Source organism: Achroia grisella, unplaced genomic scaffold, assembly GCF_030625045.1.
Source record: "Achroia grisella isolate CSIRO2021 unplaced genomic scaffold, CSIRO_AGI_Agris_v1 utg540, whole genome shotgun sequence".
Classification (NCBI taxonomy): domain Eukaryota; kingdom Metazoa; phylum Arthropoda; class Insecta; order Lepidoptera; family Pyralidae; genus Achroia; species Achroia grisella.
The window spans coordinates 2,599,548-2,619,625 of NW_026712925.1; the positions used below are offsets into that span (position 1 = coordinate 2,599,548).

At 31.3% G+C, this 20,078-nt stretch overlaps 3 protein-coding genes across 3 annotated transcripts; 2 read left to right on the plus strand and 1 right to left on the minus strand.

Annotated features, from left to right (window-relative positions):
- The first annotated feature begins 4,473 nt into the window (after positions 1–4,473).
- On the plus strand, positions 4,474–16,112 carry LOC131847789 (N-acylneuraminate-9-phosphatase). Its single transcript, XM_059197439.1, has 5 exons — positions 4,474–4,787; positions 9,840–10,014; positions 12,213–12,297; positions 14,101–14,323; positions 14,594–16,112. The coding sequence occupies exons 1-5, from the start codon at positions 4,683–4,685 to the stop codon at positions 14,759–14,761; spliced, it is 756 nt and encodes a 251-aa protein (XP_059053422.1). The 5' UTR covers positions 4,474–4,682; the 3' UTR covers positions 14,762–16,112.
- Positions 4,826–7,761, plus strand: LOC131847788 (neurochondrin homolog). The gene has a single exon (XM_059197438.1). It carries the CDS (start codon positions 5,144–5,146, stop codon positions 7,355–7,357), a length of 2,214 nt encoding a protein of 737 aa, XP_059053421.1. The 5' UTR covers positions 4,826–5,143; the 3' UTR covers positions 7,358–7,761.
- An 856-nt stretch (positions 16,113–16,968) lies between the features above and the next one.
- LOC131847791 (large ribosomal subunit protein uL11m) lies at positions 16,969–20,045 on the minus strand. Its single transcript, XM_059197440.1, has 4 exons — positions 19,774–20,045; positions 19,423–19,612; positions 18,368–18,534; positions 16,969–18,276 (listed from the first exon to the last, which is right to left on the minus strand). The coding sequence occupies exons 1-4, from the start codon at positions 19,906–19,908 to the stop codon at positions 18,178–18,180; spliced, it is 591 nt and encodes a 196-aa protein (XP_059053423.1). The 5' UTR covers positions 19,909–20,045; the 3' UTR covers positions 16,969–18,177.
- Between the last annotated feature and the right edge of the window lie 33 nt (positions 20,046–20,078).

The following is a 20,078-nucleotide window of genomic DNA, read 5'->3' on the forward strand; positions in this document are numbered from 1 at the left end:
GAATATTTTGATGTAATAAATTTAGTTGTGGATTTCTCTTTGTCTGTAACTTAAGTTTAAAGATTCTTGCACAGAAACATTAGTAAAACTACTAAAAACTGTGCAGTCAGGATAAGTACCCGTTATACTACTTATAACAGGATTGTGTATATTATAAGCTAACCAAGTAGCTATATGTCTTTTGTCAAAATGTGACAAATGCAAAGTATTTTTAGTCAATGTGTGTCAATTGTATTCATGAGTATTGTTTTTTGTATCGGTCTGTATGTTTTCTATGTACCTATATATTTAGAAAAAGAAATATCTATACATTTATTTACATCAGTAGTAACCATAACACAAGATCTGCTAAGTTGGTAGTACTTGAGACTGTGTGAAATCCAGGGATATTATTATTATTATGTGTCATCTGTCATACAAGTAACTTATGAGCAAGGATTGGTTATCATGATACACATTAGTATAAGAATGTAGATTCAATTGCTTTCATTATGTATTATGGTAATCTAACAACATACGGATAATAATAAATTCATTGTTCGTAGATGTAGTGTACTATTATAATTATCACTTATCACTACCAAGCTGCATGCTTTGTAATCTGTGATTCAGTTGCAGAGTGAGATATAACGTGAAATTACATGGTAGATACTAAAACATAACACCTTATCTCTCTAGAACAGCACATATATGAACAGCACGACGAACATCACATTGTAATGTGATGTTCGTCGTGCTGTTCATATATATATAGGCGAGGGTTAGCCATATAAAAAAGCATATTTTATTACAATTGCTAGACTTATTCAAATTAAATGTGATTACACTTATTAATACTTGTTTTATTTTCTTTTGCCGTTTTGAACGAGCACACTTTTAACCATTTCTTTTCACTAAGAAATAGAAAGACTACATTATTTACAGGCATAAATCAAACAATCAATGTTACCATATAATAAACTAATCCTTGCTTACTACATGCACGATACTCAACATATAACTTGTCCATTTACATTTTACAACAACTATCATTTTTCTCTTGCGAATAAGTAGGCTACATAAATCTAATATAAAATTATATTTTGTTACTATAAACTTACAAATAAGGTATAACAAGAAACTATAATGACCGCACAAAATGTTTACGCAACAAATTGGCATTGGCTGGCAATGTTTGGCAAATAGGGTTTGCGGCCGTCGGGTCTTGCGTGTGACAGGAAATCTAATAACCCTTGAACGAGTGCCACGTATAAATTTCTTAGACAATCTTCTCTGCTAGTCCCTTTTTCGGATATACATCTAAACTGTAGCAGACAATATGTCCTGTTTACATCTATTTACTAAGTCGATATTAGAGACCAATATAATTGACAATAAATCGAGTATTCAAGTACCTACAACCAACTGATTCTGAGTTTTGATATCTTTTTCTACATAATGCGCTATTAAAAATAAATATAATGAAATTTTAAATTACAGAGTAAGGAGCTTATTAATCCTCGGAAATGGCAACATATACCACGAGTGTGATAATGTGGTGGTATACCCGGGGTGCATCTTATGTAAGTAGATACATAGCAAAGAGTAAAGTAAATATACCAAAAGGGTACATAGTCTGGCCATAAATAATGTTACAATTAAAAATAATCAAAATACAACATTTGAATTTGGAATCTGTTATTCTTTTATTAAAGTTCATTGTGTTTTCTCATAGATAAAGAACGACGATAACCGTTTTCTACCAGGTGAACATAATCTTATTGCATTAACAATTAAAAAATAATCTAAACTTCTTCAACTACTATGGTTCTTAGGTAATTATGTACAATATTGTGTCTGAAAAGATAAGATGTCATCTATATTTTGCAATATATAAATACCTACTACACGATTGTAGATTCTATTATAATATTGTCAGGATTGGTGGATTTAATCCATTATTTTTTAATTTAATCCCCATATGTAGGTATTTTGGAATTTAAACTTATCACAAACGGATGTTGTCACATATACATGTACATACTTTATTACACATATGTTATTTTTTTATGTTTCGCAGTTTTTATACTATAACAGGCTACAGATCCGTTCAATCTTAAAAATATAAAAAACCGGAGGACAGACAGAGACACATCGTCAATCATAACATTAGTATCTATATAGATATCATTTTATTGGTATAGATATTTTGTATTATTTTACGTAAATTGCACACTATAATTCCTTAATATATAATATAGTAGGTAAATATATATAATTTTATTGATATTGAATTACACTGTTATTATTTTTTAAATTGCTGCATAAATTTATAACTTATAATGTAATTGTTTTTTGTAATAATCTGTGATAATAGCAATTGGATGAGCAAAGAAGGATACCGAAGTTAAGTTCAGATAATGTTAAAGTCGTAAATAAAAAATGAACCCTCATACCCATGGCATATTATCCCAACGAAACAATGTTGATAAAAGAATTTCTCTGTTCAAGGAATGACGTGTCCCTTGATCGTAACTCATCCCGGCCTCCTCATATTACTTTCATATGTTGCTCGAAGGTTTATCGCAACTTACCGTATGTAACAAACCATAATACGTACCGCTCGGACAAAAACCAAAAACGATGTGTCATCTTCAAGGATACCTACCGAACACACTGACATAAGCTGAAAAAAAATGGTTTACCTATTCGGAACAAGTCAGATTCGAATAAATAATTGAACACAAAGAAAAAAAACCTTCTCTAAATTTAGTAGTGATTTAAACTAGATATATGTTTATGTACTGTACCTATTTAACTTCATCATAGCAAAGATAAGTAAATATTACATATGATAATAGTAAAACAACACTAAAATCGGGGCAATATCGGAACTAGCAAAATCGGATGCGATTTCGCATAGTGTGTCCGTCGACTCGGAACTTAATTTTTTTTGTCTTATTTGATCTTATGTCATATCAAATCCTACAAAGTACATTATACAATGTAGGCTATATCCATCATTATCTTTTTTGTACATACTATAGCAAAATAGATATTTTATATGTCTTTTACAATGTCTATCCTGAACTATGTACCTAGGTCTGCAGTTCGATACCCCATTTTAAATCTTCGTGCAACCAGTTGGATTATTGAATTTTTACTTAATGGCGCCATCTATCATTTTGTAATGAAATTATTTAAGACTGCTGACCATCCATTCCAGAACCAGGCCAAATTATATTTTCCTGTATACAGTATCACACTATTATTATTATAAGTACTAACTCAATAAATAATATAAATTCTTTAAAGGTAGAGATCAATCTTGGTCTTACCAAATTATTTCAATAGATGGCGTAAGTACATATCCTACTAAAACAATGTAATTTTCACAAACATTTATGAAATAAACACAATAGCAAAAATAAAATTATAATCAATACGGCTTAAATGATAAATACGTAAAAAAATATGCTCCATAGTACAACATATTTATTATAATTTGTAGACTATTCTAATATTGCGAATTCACAATAAATTTGTAATTACAGTGTTGCCAGTTTAATAGTTTTACTACTAAAAATGGAATGGAGGTAATCCTCCTAATAAAGTCCTAATGGATTTTATTTTGATAGCAAAATTTGATTATGGGTATTTCTGGTTATGTAGTGTTATTCGAAAACAATGAAATAATAAATAGTTTTTGTATTGGAATTATTAAAAATTTCAATGGACAATTTACAATAACTAGGAAAAGTCAACGTACATTAAGGAAAAGAATATTATATTTTTGTAAACTATTTTTAACATATTTTTTTGCAATGTAATAAGAATCCAATGGATGAAAAGTTTAATATTAATTTAGTGTTGTTCTATTTCATTCAATGCTGATAACCAGAGAATCATTACTAACAATTCTCAATTGTATCAAATTTTAATTTATGGATTTAATATTTTCTATCAACTATTCCAGATAAGCCATAGCCACTTAAATAGCAATATTGTAAGTTTTATCTTTGTCAAGAGAGAATCGTTCGTACAGCGTCATAAACTTATAGTGGTGAAGAAAAGTAAATAGTCATAAACTACCTACATTTTTCGACTCCTTTCCAGTAATTTCGTATGTCACATCTACAACTCACTGTTTGTGTGAGTGACTGAGAGAATATAATGGATTAAAATCGCTTTAATTGTTTATTGTAGGTTTTTTGTTTCTGTAATGTAAGCGTAAAGTTTTGTTGCAGTGTGATATAATATATATATATATATTAAAAATATTGATATTGCAAATGATCAAAATTTAGAATTACATTAAGCGTTTTAATTAAACAATCCTTCTTATTATTTAATAACCCTGAATGCTTCAGAGGGGCAACCAGAGACAGCGTACGTACAGATAAAAAGAATAAATAATATTTACGATAAATAAATAAATTTTGGAGGTTTTCTGTCAGTTTTAGGAGTTTCAACAACAGAACTGGTGGACTTGCTTATAATATGTGGGCAACACTGTAAAAATGTCGTCATTATTTTGTCGATCGTCCTTATTCGTGAAAATGTTTCGTTTTCGCTTCGTGTAAACTTGTGACGAATGACGACCAACTATCTCTATTCCGGATCCTATATAACAACCAGTAACACCAGTATAGCTAGTGTATTTCGCCATTAACAAACTTGATATTCTGTGTGCTCAAAAAAATATGGCTAGTGTCTATAGCGAAAATAATAATGTATCTGCTATATTTTTCGATTTAGACAACACATTAATACAAACAAGAAAAGGTGATACAAAGGCTTGCAACAAGGTACATATTATTTATAAAATATTTTTTAAATGACATTGTCACGGTCATGGATGTAGGAACGAAACGAAGTGCGCGCGCTGTCAGCCAACGATTTTACGTCGCTGAAGTTGGTCTGTTTTGCTTTACCTATTGCACTCCGCGTGTTGAATGTTCCAGTGTGTGGTTATAAATAGTGTTTTCATAGTTGGAGAACGCGAGCTCGACGTCCAGATTTAGATATTTTGGAACAGAACTCGCGCTAATTATAAACGTGATGTAGATCGGGCTGCCGTCGTGCGATTCATCTGCGTCTTCTTGCTTTCATTGGAGCGCGAACTATTGCGCTTTGTGATCGCTGATCGTGTAGTGTTGTGATAATGGGTGATATATCGGAGCCAATAAAGAAATGCATACTAATCCTAAAATCTGCCAAGAGCGATACAGAAAAATTTGCCGCGCTCTTCATGGTTACAAAACTAGTGAAGAGCAAGGATTGTAACTCCCAAGCTAAAAAAGCTTTATTCGAAGCTATTGGATTCAAGTTCTTGAAAAAACTGCTGACAAGCAACAATGTAGAAGACGACTGCCCTCCATCTGTGTACAAGTCAGTTGCACTCTCCATACTGACATGTTTCTGCAACGATCCCGAGCTGTCTGCACACCCAGAGATGCTCGCCAACATACCGGTGTTCCTTGATATTGTACAAACTTCAGACAATGATGACTATGATGATAATCTGATCATTATCAGTGAAGCATACACATGCCTCCAATGCATAGCAGAACATGAAGCTGGTCAGAAAGCACTGATTGAAGTTGGTGCAATCAAGAAAATGTCAGAGATTTATTCGCACCAAAGCTTCCAAACAGATGAAGCTTTAAATATTCTTGTAAAATTGGTGAGCCGATATGGGCCTGCAGCTTGGGGAAATGATCCCACACCTTTTCATGCATTGGTCAACAAAATAGCATTAGACTTTGCTACAGATCAATCAGAGAGAAAATTTGAGTTAGCTACTATCCTAAGTGCACTTTTATATAGTTGTAATAAGTCTACAGTGATACCTGGGTCTTCAGAGGAAACCTGGCCACAAAGTATCTACAAAGCTCTCCATGATATTCTCACTAGTAAAATTGGGAAAAACCAAAGAGATCCAGCATTGAAATTAGCTGCTAACATTGTTGACCTCCTTGGAATTGAATGGACATTGAATGATGAAGAAAATCCAAAGAAATTTTTCCTGCTACTTCTTCAGTTGAGTGCCATAGAAATAAGAATGCAGCTTGAAGACAGAAGTTTTAAACAAGCATTTGCTAATGCAGATTTAGTGACCTCCTGCTTTACAATATTAGAGTTATCTGTGAATTATATGGCAACTGACCAGTTAGATTTAGAACAAAAAGAGAAACAGTCAGTATACACTAGCCTTAAAGGAGCTTTCAATGCTGTTGTCTCTATTTTAACTAAGATATGTAATGATAAGAATAGAGATAAGTTACCTGATTCTGAGAAAGTATTTGTTTGTGCAATGATCAGAGTTTTAGTGTCATGGATTGCTCAAGAAACAACAGCAATGAGAGAGCAAATATATGCATTGCTTCCATTCATATTCTCACTTGCTAATGATTCCTTTCATGCCTATCGAGCCAGAAAGTTATCAGAAAAAAATAAATCTGATGGTGAGGGCATGGATGTTGACACCAGTCTCATGGGCCAAGTAGATTTACTACGCTTGATGTTACCGGCTCTATGCCATTTGGTTGTTGAAGACAAAGCCAGAGATATTGTACTGAACTTGAAAGAAGAAGATATTCTATATGAATCAATGAATTTCCATTGGTCAATTGTACATTACAAAAAGCCTCCAATTCCAAAATCGGAGAGGGGTAAAGTCAAAACACAGCCTGAACCAGAACTGGATCCAAAATTATTAGAAGATATGAAAGACTCTAGAGCTGCCATGGTCAGCCTTTGTAACATATTTATGAACCTGACAGTATTAGCTCCAAAAGTTGTTGAAAACAGTATATTATTCAATACTTTATTGAAATTCATATTCAATAATTTACCAGAGTTGAAGAACATCCCAGATAATCTTGTGCTTCATGGACATTTGGCTGTTTTAGGTTTGCTATTACTGAAACAACAAGCAAGTAAGGTAAAGAAAAACGATTTCTCAATATGCAGATATATTCAATCTACAATAAGATTCCTGTGGGATGCATACAATGTGGATGAATCGAATGATCCTACAGCACTTGTTGTTTCAATGACATATAAAGAACATTGGAATGAAATAGCTGACCTTTGGTTCTTAGGTATGCAAACTATGAGTGGTGTTTTAACCATAGTCCCATGGATATCGGAGTTTGCTATTGAGAGTGGATGGGCAGAAGGCATTGCTGAGATGCTAGCCAAAGTCAAAGTTGGTACTCTACCTCCTAATGTAAAATCTGCTTTTGAAGACTTTTTATGTAGATTAGTGGACTCCAATGAGGCAGTTATACCAGTACTTAAAAAGGGAGGAGCACTTAAAATGTGTCGAAGTCACAGAATGATGGACTTGGGAAAGAAATTGTTTGGAGATTAAAATAATAATTATAAATAATTACATAAACACTTTGTTTTACATTTTTTTTTAATAAAATAAATACTTGTTATCTTTATGATGTATGGTACATTGTCTTAACATGAATTAGAAATGTTCAATATTAATCTACTTGTCATCTTTTTTATAGACTAGTCCCAATGACTGAGTATCTTGGTATAATATACACTTTTAACTAATTTGTGGTAAGCCTGATATACCATATTATTAGTTTCCTGTATAAATAGCAAGTCTAAGAATAAACAAGGTACTTATTGATTTTGAATTATTAATTTTGACTATATTAACCTACATTTCATGCATGTATGTTAATTTAAAATATATAAATACTAAAACACATTATGTATGATCCATTTGAAATATACATTTATCTTGACACATGATTTTCTCATTATCTCAATTCCTAGAACAGAAAAACAAAAACTACATAGTTTGTCTAATTGTTATACATGCCTAGTTTGGACATGAATATCTATAACACAAACTTTTAAATATTTATAGCTAGTTACAAACTCCTAAAAATATCAAAGAATTTTTAGATGTTTCTCCAAGAATTCTTTGATATTTTTAGGAGACAGACCTTGCATTAAATTAATACATTTATTCTCAACTAGCTATCAGCCCCAGGTTCGCACGGGTGTAAATATGTGTAGTATATAGGTAAACCTTCTTGAACCCACTATCTACTGATAAAAACTGCATTAAAATCCATTGTGTACTTTAAGAGATCTAAGCGAGCAGACATCGGAAGGGACTTTATTTTATACTATGTAAAGATGCTAGTCATGAATAATCTGAGTCATGTACATTCATGTGTATAAGTGACATTTGCAATTTAGGTACACAAAAATACATAAATAAAGTATCAGTTTTCATCAGGCAAAGCTTGCCAAGGGAACAGGTGAGTGCACCCTAGTTGTGTAGATACAAAGAGAACGTTGACCCTTTTCTATTCCTGGACTAACAAACACTTCCTTACTACACATAATGTCAATCGAGACAGTTACTGGCTATTGATTACCACAAGAATTTTGACCAATTTCAAGACAACACAGCATTGGAACAGACTTCAATCAGTATTTCTACTTTGTTTCTGTACTTTCATAATTAATACTCATGTAGAAACTTCAGCCTGTATGTTATCTGGTATATAGTTTATATTTCAATAATCTTCTCTAGCGGCTTGGTAATAAAGGTATAAGTGCCATATGTAAATAAAATACTATACTGCGTATATATGTTGAAATATATGCATAGAACATTAATGATAGATATATCTAATTATCTCTAGTAAAGTATATTATATATATGCGTGTAAGTGCGTCGTTGTTTATCCATTCTATATATACATTACCTACATACACAATCTTGTAGGTGCTGTAATAAAGTCGTGTAGAGAAACCGTAAGTACCTACTTTTAACCGTAAGCACGAAATTTGTTCTTTATGTTCAATATACAAAAAGAATTGAACTGGTTTGGTTGGTCGTGCGAGACATATCATAGGATCATTTATGACCTTATCATTTTATGACGTCGTAGAAATAGAGATGTTTACAGAAATCCCACTATACACAATGCGCAGAGTTGCGTCATTGTAGCAATTTCAACTACAAAAGCGGGCACAGCTCTATTACTTATTATAAATGTAGATATTTAATCTTTTACAGTAAAAACTACAAAAATTACTTACCTACTCATACTATGTTAAATATCTCTTTAGCTAATTCGTTAGGTTTGGTGAAAATTAGGTACGTGCTTGCACTAATACCTATATTAGTGCAAGCACGTACCTAATTTTACTTATCTCCGAATCATATCTGTAGAAATGTACACAGAACTACTTAAAAGTAATGAATTAAATATACAAAAAAAAAGTATAGTACTTTTGTGCTCCTTCGTATTTATTTACATATACCTATTGTGAAAATTTATTTACATGTAATTCACCCGTAAGCAGTAGGTATACTAAACATTAACGACAGTAAAAACAAAAACCATTCTTTTTGGTTAAAAGTAAATACTATTTGGACTTTATTATGAATTTAATATCAGTATGTAATAATAATTTAACTATAGAATTTAAAATCAACTAATGAATGTATGTAGGTAAGTGCATCACTCGAGAACGGCTAAGTGCATTTGGTTAAAAGTTTGTATTTGCCAGAAGTTTTTTGGGAAAGGAAATGTTAATAAATCAAAAGAAAAGTTAAAAACATAATTTCAAAATCTCCACATATAAAAATAACTAAACAGGAATATTCAATGGTTTAGTATCTTCCTTATTTTTATCTATTCAAATATAAAATAAGCTAATAAAAATATAAAAGACGGTCGAGCACCTGCAAGTATGCAGAGACTTTTCCGAAACAAGAAATTTATGAACCATTCTGTTCATTTTTATTCTGACATGTCATCACATTATTATTTATATATACTTTATGAAATAATTTTAATTGTCCACAGCTTATAGAAATATTACAGCAACAATATGGACTCCCTAAAGATATTGCAGATGAAAGCGCTACTAGTTTTTTACGAGCATTCCGAGCCCGTCCAGATGATGATTCTTTCGCGCTGGACGAATGGCCGACACATTTATGGTGTAACAGTTTACCGAAAAACTACAGGCATATTGCTAGTAAGTATTTGTTTAAATTGTTATATATGCCCAATAATCTCATGTAAATTACAAGTGTATATTCTCAAATAGGCAAAGTATTTAGTATATCCCTTTTGCTTTTTTACGTTGTGGAAAATTTTCAAGACTTTGCCAAACAGGAGGCCGACGGGGAGATGTGTGTCTTTTACCGCACTACAAACTACACGGTGTTGTAGAACAGACCTCATATATTATGGCAACTACTTCTATCTATTGATTCAAATAAGCGCGTGCATATACTCGTATATGTTGGCTCATCTAAATTTTGAAAACTAGACTTAGGCATATATATACCTACATACTTACATTAGATTACATTTATTAGACAAAACTACGCGGTATGTGACAATCAACAAATTGGCCTCTACTGACCCATAATCATGAAATATTGCAAGTCACTCTCGCACGTCATGTGTTCCATACAAACATTGTGAAAGTAGTTTATAAATATAGGTACATGATAATTTATATAGATAGGTTATGGCAGAGCGATCCTATATAGCAATATTATACAATAGATTATTCTTAATTAAATCAAAATTGGTTATTAAATCAAACCTCAAACCATAACAAAATAGGACTGATTTTAAATGTCCTCGCTCCCTCTTGCACATAAAATAAAAATATTTTTTCGAATCTTTTGTTTTCTTTATGCTGCCGTCAATACGTAAACCTCTATAGGCAATAAACAAGTCAATACGAATCTGTTTCATTTTTCATTCGGAACTCTAAAAATTAAATAGATTTTTAGCCAAGTAGCTTAAAAAATCAATCTTACTACCTCTAGTATAAAAACACTCCTATTAAAACCACCAGTCTTCTAACCTGGATCTTAGATTACACATCGCGATACGCAACGCATCGTGTCTTCATAAATGTGTTTCCTACAAATATATAGTAACCTAATTTTTAACTACTTTCTGCCAAAGCCGCTGATCCACTTTACATTTATTTGTAGAATTTGTTCTTTTATTATTTTAACTTCAGCAGAAAGATTTTGGATTGGAGTAAGCTGAGAGTATTCTCGATTGTACTATCTAAGACTGTGTCATTCCATATCAACCATCAATTAATAAACTAGTACCAATAATAACAATTGATATTTTTTTGTAGAAAATAACATAGCACTCTGTCTCCTTATCCTTAAATTTGCATACCCTGTAAGGGCCTGGTGTGAAGATAAATAAAACTGTTTCACGCGTTGCATGATACAATATGCTGAGTATAATATTTTCTAGCACCCCGTGGGTGTAACAGCTGTCTGGAGAAGTTGTAAAGTAGCTACCGCATAACATTTTGTTGTGACATAGACGCTATAGGTTTTAAGGTTGGATGACGCCAACATTACAATAATAACCTTCCAAGATGATTTAAAATACTCTACATTTGTCATCGCACGATATAATTTTAGACTGATTTTTCGGTTACCTACTCGTTTTCGCAAATATAAAGTGACAAATACTACACATATTTTTATTAACCAATGAAGTGCACAAATAATTGTCACTTATTGTTTTTTGAGATTTTATATATCAAATACTCTATCGGTATTCTCACACAGCAACAGCTTATGCGACTATGGAGACTAGGACTATTGCTTATTATAATAATAATATCAGGACAACACAGCGCCATCTAATCCTAAGCTAAGCAGAGCTCGCGTTACGGGTACAATAGATATAAGTTCATCGATACATTTTTTTAATATTTACATAATATACATCAAAAACACCCAGGCCTATACAAACAATTACTGTCATGAAAATAAATGTTTGTACCGTGTGATTAATTGAACCACGGGAGGTAAGGCGGTAGGCTTACCCGCTAGACGACCGAGACGATATTTCCAACTTTTTTTTGTTCCATTAGTTAGATTCTAATGCTCTGGAGTTTAAACGCTCTTGAGGCATTTCCTCTCGGACACACACAAGCCACTACCTCCACAGCCTCTGCCATACGAATATTTAGTTACTTAGTAGAATCTGTGTCGCCAAAATGTATCTTCTTCCCAGAACCTGCATTGTATGCGACCAGACAACGTTTCCTATTCTAGAATAGACATGCCCAAACGCATTCCATAACTGAAGCTCATCGCTTTAACATTAGCTTCCACCAAATTTATCTCACGAGATTAGTTGATTATGGAATAATTATATATAAATTTGCTATTGTTTCAGAAAATCTGTCAGCCGAATGGTTGAAGTATAGATTTCAATATTTAGCTTTAACAAATGACGTCATACACCTGTTGGAATCATTGCGGTACGTTTAAAAACATCCAGTTTCATTTTATATTATGTTATGCAGAAATATTTAAGACACGCAATATTACTTCATACGTTTAACAAACTTGATATTTCTTCATGATATACATAAATAAATGTATTTGTATAATGTAATTAAGTAATTTCTATGTTATTGTAACAAACCAAACTGACTAACATTTATTTTATCAAATTCTTCTAAGTATATATAATATTATTGACAGAAAGTACTTACTACTAAAGAACTATTACCATCGTAGCAAAGAAATTACTTAATTAAATATCGTGGTATATATGCAGCAGTATAAAATGGTTCTGTTTTATTAACAATACATGAAAATTAATTATTATATTGAATATTATTTCACTAAAAGAGAAATTTATTAAATAAGACCATTTTTGTCTGCTACATTTGCATGGTGTTATGTGGACCTACACAGAATTTTACTCGTTTACATATATCATATATGATTCTAAAAAACATTCACCTCCATACAGTCATTAGTGTATTTGTTTTGCATAATAATTATGATTTCTCGAATAGTATTCATTCTTTTATTTTTATATTCTCTTAAGAAGCATGCATGCCACATAATACTATGGGAACATCAGTTAGACACCGATTTTCGAGTCTATCATGATAAAGTTGGCTCCAAAATGTTGTAAAGGCATTTTAATGTTATTTAATACAACCTACTACAATGTTTTTAGAAGTTTCTCGCGACTAAACTAGTCTCACATGATTTTTCAGTAACAACGCAACAATTTTGCACGCACAACAATTATGTATAAAACGTCATACGAATACGCAGTAATATTAAATTATTTTATGGAAGATGACGACAAAATGCCCTGGCCTACAATAGCGGGCATGCAATGCAAAGAAAAATCAGTTAATACATCGCAAAAAAAAAAATAAGATTACTGTTCACCTTAACCAATTCGACAAGAATTATCCACAATGGCTTACAGAAGCACCGCGTGAAGGTAACCCACAGGATGCATTACTAGAAATGTTTTAGTACGCATTTTTCAAAATGTTATAGGATACCACGGTGTTACGAGAAATATTTGAAAACATTTTTAGATCAAGTTTATTATATATAATTTTGAACTCAATTATTTAATGTTTAATGCCTTTGCAATCGAATTGGGCTGACTTTACACGCATGTTGCTAATAAAATACTTGTTTTTCAACAGTTCAGTTGTTGCGCAACGAGTGACTAAACTCGGGGCGCCGCGTGCGCAACACTTAGGTTTGAATTGTATTTGTAAAATTTGTGAGGGAGTACATCACGGCGAAGGTAATTACATTACCTCAAAAATTTCATTACCTATAGCCATGAATATAGATCATTAGTAATAAATTTAATATAACAATTGTTATCATAAACATTAGGCATCAGAAAAGATCATAAAATTGATATATCTTCATGGTGTCTACCAAATTATATATAATTTATATCTTATAAATTGTATATGAAATTATACAATAATGGGCTAGAAATGCTCTTGCACAATGCATAAATTTAGATACATGCTACTGATATATTTTGATGTTTATTATCGTTTGACTAACAGGATTTAGATCTCGATAATACAACTATAATGTAATAAAATTCATGCAATAATTTCCATTCTTTCACAATCACAAACATTCATGTTATAAATACCAAAAGCTTGCAGAATTAAATATCTCTAATGTGCAAGAACATTTTGCCTCAAATTATATCATGTGCTGAGATTCAGCATAGTGTGTAACAGGTAATAACAAAAAGCTGGTCGATGAATGTGGTACAGGGAGGATTATCTTCTTGGTCTGATCACGAACGGGCCCTCGCGTGCCCAGTGGCAGAAGATTGAACGGCTGGACCTGCGCAAGTACTTTGACTGCGTCTTGGTGTCCGGCGATCTGCCTTGGGAGAAGCCCGATCAAGAGATCTTTCTTGAAGCTTGCAAATTACTGAATGTCGAGCCTCGTACTTGCATCATGGTTGGTGACAAACTGGAAACGGATATAAAGGTATCTAACCCCTTTACTTTAACACTGAATTTTTTCTCGACAAAGAATATGCACTTATATCTTTAGTAAGCACAATAATGACAGCTTGCAGTCTCAAGCTTGTTACCTGTTTTGGCTCAAAACTAAAATCTACTCAAAAAGACAGTCCCTAGTGTGCTTTCAGTTCTCAATGGTCCTAAGGTCCTAACTTATTTTATAATAGTTACACAAAGAATAAATCTTTAAGGCAGAGTACCATAAATTTGATTATTAAAAAAATTACTATTCCAGGGTGGCAAAGAAGCGGAGTTAGGCGGTACAATTTGGATACCGTTGCAAAAAGACGAGGAGTCTTCGGATTTACCAGATTTCACCATTGACAAAGTGACTAAATTGCCAGAAGTCTTACATAATTCTCCTAAATTGAAACGTTGTGCACGCACATCTACTCATTGTTGATATCTATTTACCGAAATTATGTTTATTGATTCAATAGGAGATACGGCTAATTAAACTAAAAGGTTTCAGAGTTCACTGTACAGATGTTAATTTGCTATATAATTTGAACGGAAAGGTACACTCGCTTTTTCACTTATTAGTTTTGTATGTAATACGTAGATTGTTTATATAACTCACTTAATGGACCGACGATTTTTAGATAGGCTAATATTGTAGAAACGTTAACTAATGTGCCGAAATGTCTATCTGGTACATAGTTAGCTTTAATTACACAATATACAATTGTTATACGAATTATTGAAAGAGTTATTAAAAGGGAGTAACAGTAACCTTGTATAACAATTGTATAAAACTGGTACTGTTTTAAATTTTGTGACCAAGACAAGATCAGCAGGGGCTCCATCTTTGTCTGTAATGTGCTTCTAATAGTTAATTTAGTAATTTGGAAAATGAACCTAATTATTTTGTTTATTTTGTCATTTATTTTATTAATCTGACCATTGAACAAATAATGTAATGTGTTTTGAGATGACCGATACAGTTTGTATCTTTATCTGCCGTTTAATATAACGTTACTTTTTGTTAAAAACCATGGATGTATTCCTAATTATTTGTTGTGTTAAAGATACCGTCACGTCATAGATTGCAGGTAACAAGCTAGCAATAATAAATTTTAGATCTGTCAGTATTTGCAGTATGTAATAGGTTATATTTGCAAATAAAAGATTTATATTATTTTAATTTAATTCTCACGTAATAAGTGTGAGAATAAAAGAAATCTACTATTTGATCAGTACTAGAAAGTACGTGTTAATAATTTACGTTACCATTAATGTAATTCCATGGTATAGTAACCTTCTAGAATTAGCTTCATTATGTTTAAATATTGGCCAAATATTTACTTTTGATACAACTTTTCTCTATATCTAGACATATTATTTTGTACTATATATGAAGTTTAGATTACTGAATATGTAGCTATATGTACCTTGATTATTTTTGATAACATTTTTATTTTTAGATTAGGTAACAATATTTATAACAATAAAAATATATAGTTGTCATTTTTATGAAGAATATTCTAATCCCAACAGCACTTGCATTAGTAAATATAGTTGATGGCTTGAAGCATTATATTTTTATATGCAATTTGTAATGTTGTCAATTTAAAATGTACATATTTTAAATCGCAAAAAAGCCTGAAGTTTCTTCCATATTTTAAAGTATTTCTATTATGACGAATCTCTGGAGAGTTGATAAAAAAATTTGTTTACTTAATTTTCTTATTTATATTGAGATTATAAATTTCATTACCGCAAGCGATACTTTTATCTAGATTATATTAAAAAGTATCTATGTATGAAAACAACAATCCGCTCGTAACGGAATTAATGTTTTCCTTTCAAAAATTTTGCAAATATTCTAAACAATCTATTTAAATGTTTTTATTTAATACTCTGAGCAACTAAAAGATTCAGTAGAAATATACACATATGTAATCCCCGTATGCATATAATTTGTTGAAGGAAAATTTATGTCAATCCAAATTCTATTATTTTTTTATTTATAAGATAAATACTAGTGTCTCGTAAAACACTAAATAGTCTGTAATTATTCTTGTTTATTTCATTATTAGTACTAATTCAAAGATTATGGTCGTCTCCGTACAGATATTATATATTTTTTATTTCAAAATTGATATTGTTAACATTTTGATGATTTTATTTGATGATTGATGATTTTATTTTATTCCATAAATACTTTTGGTGAATATTATTTTGGACAGACATACTTTTTCTACTGCAACTGTATTAATATTTGAATATTTCATTCTGATCATGAAAAAAAGTATTAAAATACATAATCTTATATTATAATGACGACCTCTGACCCAGGAGAAGGATAACTAAATTAGTGTGCGTTTTGTTTTTAATTGTTGCTTCAGATATTATGTTTTTTCACATATTTACTTGTTTCGTTCTCATAGTTCATAAAATGTATCGGGATGGGTGCAACACGGTAACCGTCATATCAATGACGCGTACAGTACGAATCATTGTAGATCGCAAAATTTTTAATTAATTGAAATAAAATGTGTTTTCCAAAACATTGGAGGCGTAGGCGGACGAAAAACTATGATGTCAGCGGCCTGAAACTTTGTAACTCTCCTGATTTTATCGTGGATGTACATTATAGGCACCACTCATCTTTATACTTGCAGTGATAAAATTAGAGTACATAGAGAGATTCTACACTATATTTCTATATTATTATATTGGTTGTATCCTATTAAGGTTTATAATGTCAAGACTGTCATATGTGATATTTATTAGTGGTTGTTTCAATTTTTATTTTTGTTACTTAGTAGAAATAGTGGAATTTGTAGCCATAAGATAGGTGCTCTTTAAATAAATATTTTCGTTTCTTGCTAATATCGTAGTAAAAATGCAAACGCGATTGGACATTCATATTGGTTTTGAATGATTGTTAGGTCGTAAGGATTTTGTTGTCTTAGTCCCAGAATAAGTAAATTTAGACTGTTTGTAAATAACAATTCATCATCCTAAAGATTCATAGCATATTACCCAGAAAGCTATGTAAAAAAATATGTAACTTAATTAGCAGCTGCATGTGCTAAAAATAAATGTACCTTCTAGTACAAATGCCAGTCTCATTTTGACATAGAATATATTTACAAGATGCTAAAATAATTAGATGTACTTATGTTATTATTTAAAAAATTCTTCCCTACTTTTTATTATTTAATGGATGTGTATGCACAAGTTAAAAATGACATTAAAACTTGTTATCTTTGTCCACACATATTAAAATATAAGATAGGTACGTATCATATCATTGTATAAGAATAAATCTATATTTTCTGAATGTAAATTTTTATTTTATCTATGCCACCTATACCTTGGTTTTATTAGAGTTCTAATTCTTATGTCATATGATTTGGGGTCCGCGTAATATTTTTCTCTTCCGTTGATCTGTCTTCTCAGACTTCTCTTTATTGACTCTTTTTTGTCATATCATCTTTTTTGCAATGTAGTTCTAATATGTATAACAATAAATCACATTCGTATAAACAAAGCTGTCGCTCGTCGACAAAACATAGAAGCATGGACACAGGTGAAGCTAATTGAGTGCTGCAGTGGAGGCTTCTACGAATTATTGTTCCTTTTTTATTATATAAAACTTAAATAGCTTAATTCCACCACATAAAACCTTGTAAGGTATTTACATATGACAATGGTTATACTGCCATTTGGATTTCAAATTTGACAGCATTTAAGAAAGTTACTAAGCACTCCATATTAATTTGTCGCCTGCTGCGCCATTCTGTCGGTGAGCTCCAGTTCTTATGATATATATTTTATACTAATTATCTACAACAACAATATTTTACTAATCTAAGCAGTTCGTAACATTTTGGCCTCTCGTTTTTCTTGAAGCATTTTTTTCTGTTCTTCTATTACCTTCTTTCTTTCTTCAAGGAATTCTCCATATTCCTGAAATAAAAAGACAAATGTCAAATTTTATTATATTTAACAAAAAAATACAGTACTAAATTATATTTAATAATGATATATAATATATTACCTTTGCATCTAACTCCTTTACAATTTCAATACCACAAGTCCTAGCTGTGGCCACCAACATTGTGCAGATTTCCTTTAGTGGTCTCCATTCGAGTGTTGGGTCCTGAGATTTGATTTTAGCTATTTCATACAGATGTTTGAGTGTTATTTTTCCAGATGTTTCTTTAACTGTAAATATATAGAAACACACTGCAGTATTATCATATGGTATAGGTACAAATCATATTTATAATATGTAGGATTTTTTATGATAAAGCAGCCTGTGCCCTTAGGCATGATGAAGATTGTATCATTTCTTCATCAGTTATTAAACATGACACATTTATAAGAGATGGTGTGAATGAACCTAACAACCTTGCTTAGCAATAGGGCTGTAGAGTATTGTGTATCACCACACCACTAGTAACATAATAGTGAGTTAGCACTGGGACTTAAGATATATATAAAATATTGTACTACTGCCCCATTATTAATTTACTATATTCTGCTACATGAATGTGGACTCTCAATGCAGAATCTCAAAGTATAATTCAAGCTAAAGCTAAATCAAAGTTTGCTGAGATAAGCAAACTTAAGTGAGCTGAATTATAATTGAGAACATTTGTATGTTTATATAAATCTAAATACATATAGGCACAGGGCCACTACTTTTAAAACAAAATTGGCTGTCCACATGTTTCTTATATTTTAAACACACAACTGATTTTGATACAGGTAAAAGTCATAAATGACTTTTAAAATATAATACATAATTTATTTTAAAATATAAGAAACATGTGGATAAATCCACAATGAATGAATTTACCAATTGAATCATGGTATGATAATACTGCCTATTCTGCTGGGTAACTAATAAATCCTGAATGAATGAATATGAATTGAGCTTAACTTGTTATATTTTACTATACCATTGTGGTGGCTGTAACAAGTTGGAACAAGGATGCTGATTTTATAAAGAGAAAAGGTACTACAAAAAATGTACTCTTGTTATATTCTATTTTCTGAAGAGTGTATTGTTGTTGATATGTAGCAACATTTAAAAAATAGTTTACTAACCAGGTTCCATAGCACCACGGTTCATTCCTGCAGCTTGCATTAAAAAGTATGATGCAGGTGGTTGATGAATAACAAGTTGATATGAACGGTCAGAGTTCATTTTTACTCTTGTTGGTAAAGGTATCCCTTGCTTTATACTTGCTGTCCGTTCATTAAAATCTTTACAAAATGCTGCTATGTTAATATTACGCTGTAAAAATAAACACATTAGAAATACAATCACAAAAACAGAAGTTGATTTGTATTGCAAGTCGTAATTGTAATAGGTTATATCTGAATTAATGTAGTATTTACTCAGATCCAGTAAATAGATGTCCAATCAAAACTATTATAATTGTTGGAGAAACATACTTGTCCAAGCATAGGGCCCAAAGGCGGACCAGCAGCTGCCATACCAGCTGGAATATTGGTCCTCAACTTTGAAGAATGATCAATTTTATCAGCTACTTTCTTCATTGATTTCAGTCTAGATACTGATTTAGACATTTTGTTAAGCGATATTAATATCCAGCATGAAGAAATATATAAGTGTGACTCAAATTTTATTTACTAATATCAATTTTAATGCAACTATATATGTAATATTTACATAACCTATTTTTTTGATACTAAAGAAATATATAAAATATTTAAAAAAAAATACAAAACAGATTAAA

Coding starts and splice junctions, on each gene's coding strand:
- LOC131847789 (XM_059197439.1), top strand. CDS start 4,683: ATGGCTAGTGTCTATAGCGAAAATAATAATGTATCTGCTATATTTTTC. Junction 12,298..14,100: donor CACCTGTTGGAATCATTGCG/GTACGTTTAAAA, acceptor AATGTGGTACAG/GGAGGATTATCTTCTTGGTC. Junction 14,324..14,593: donor AACTGGAAACGGATATAAAG/GTATCTAACCCC, acceptor TTACTATTCCAG/GGTGGCAAAGAAGCGGAGTT.
- LOC131847788 (XM_059197438.1), top strand. CDS start 5,144: ATGGGTGATATATCGGAGCCAATAAAGAAATGCATACTAATCCTAAAA.
- LOC131847791 (XM_059197440.1), bottom strand. CDS start 19,908: ATGTCTAAATCAGTATCTAGACTGAAATCAATGAAGAAAGTAGCTGAT. Junction 19,613..19,773: donor TGGGCCCTATGCTTGGACAA/GTATGTTTCTCC, acceptor TTATTTTTACAG/CGTAATATTAACATAGCAGC. Junction 18,535..19,422: donor CCGTGGTGCTATGGAACCTG/GTTAGTAAACTA, acceptor ATATATTTACAG/TTAAAGAAACATCTGGAAAA.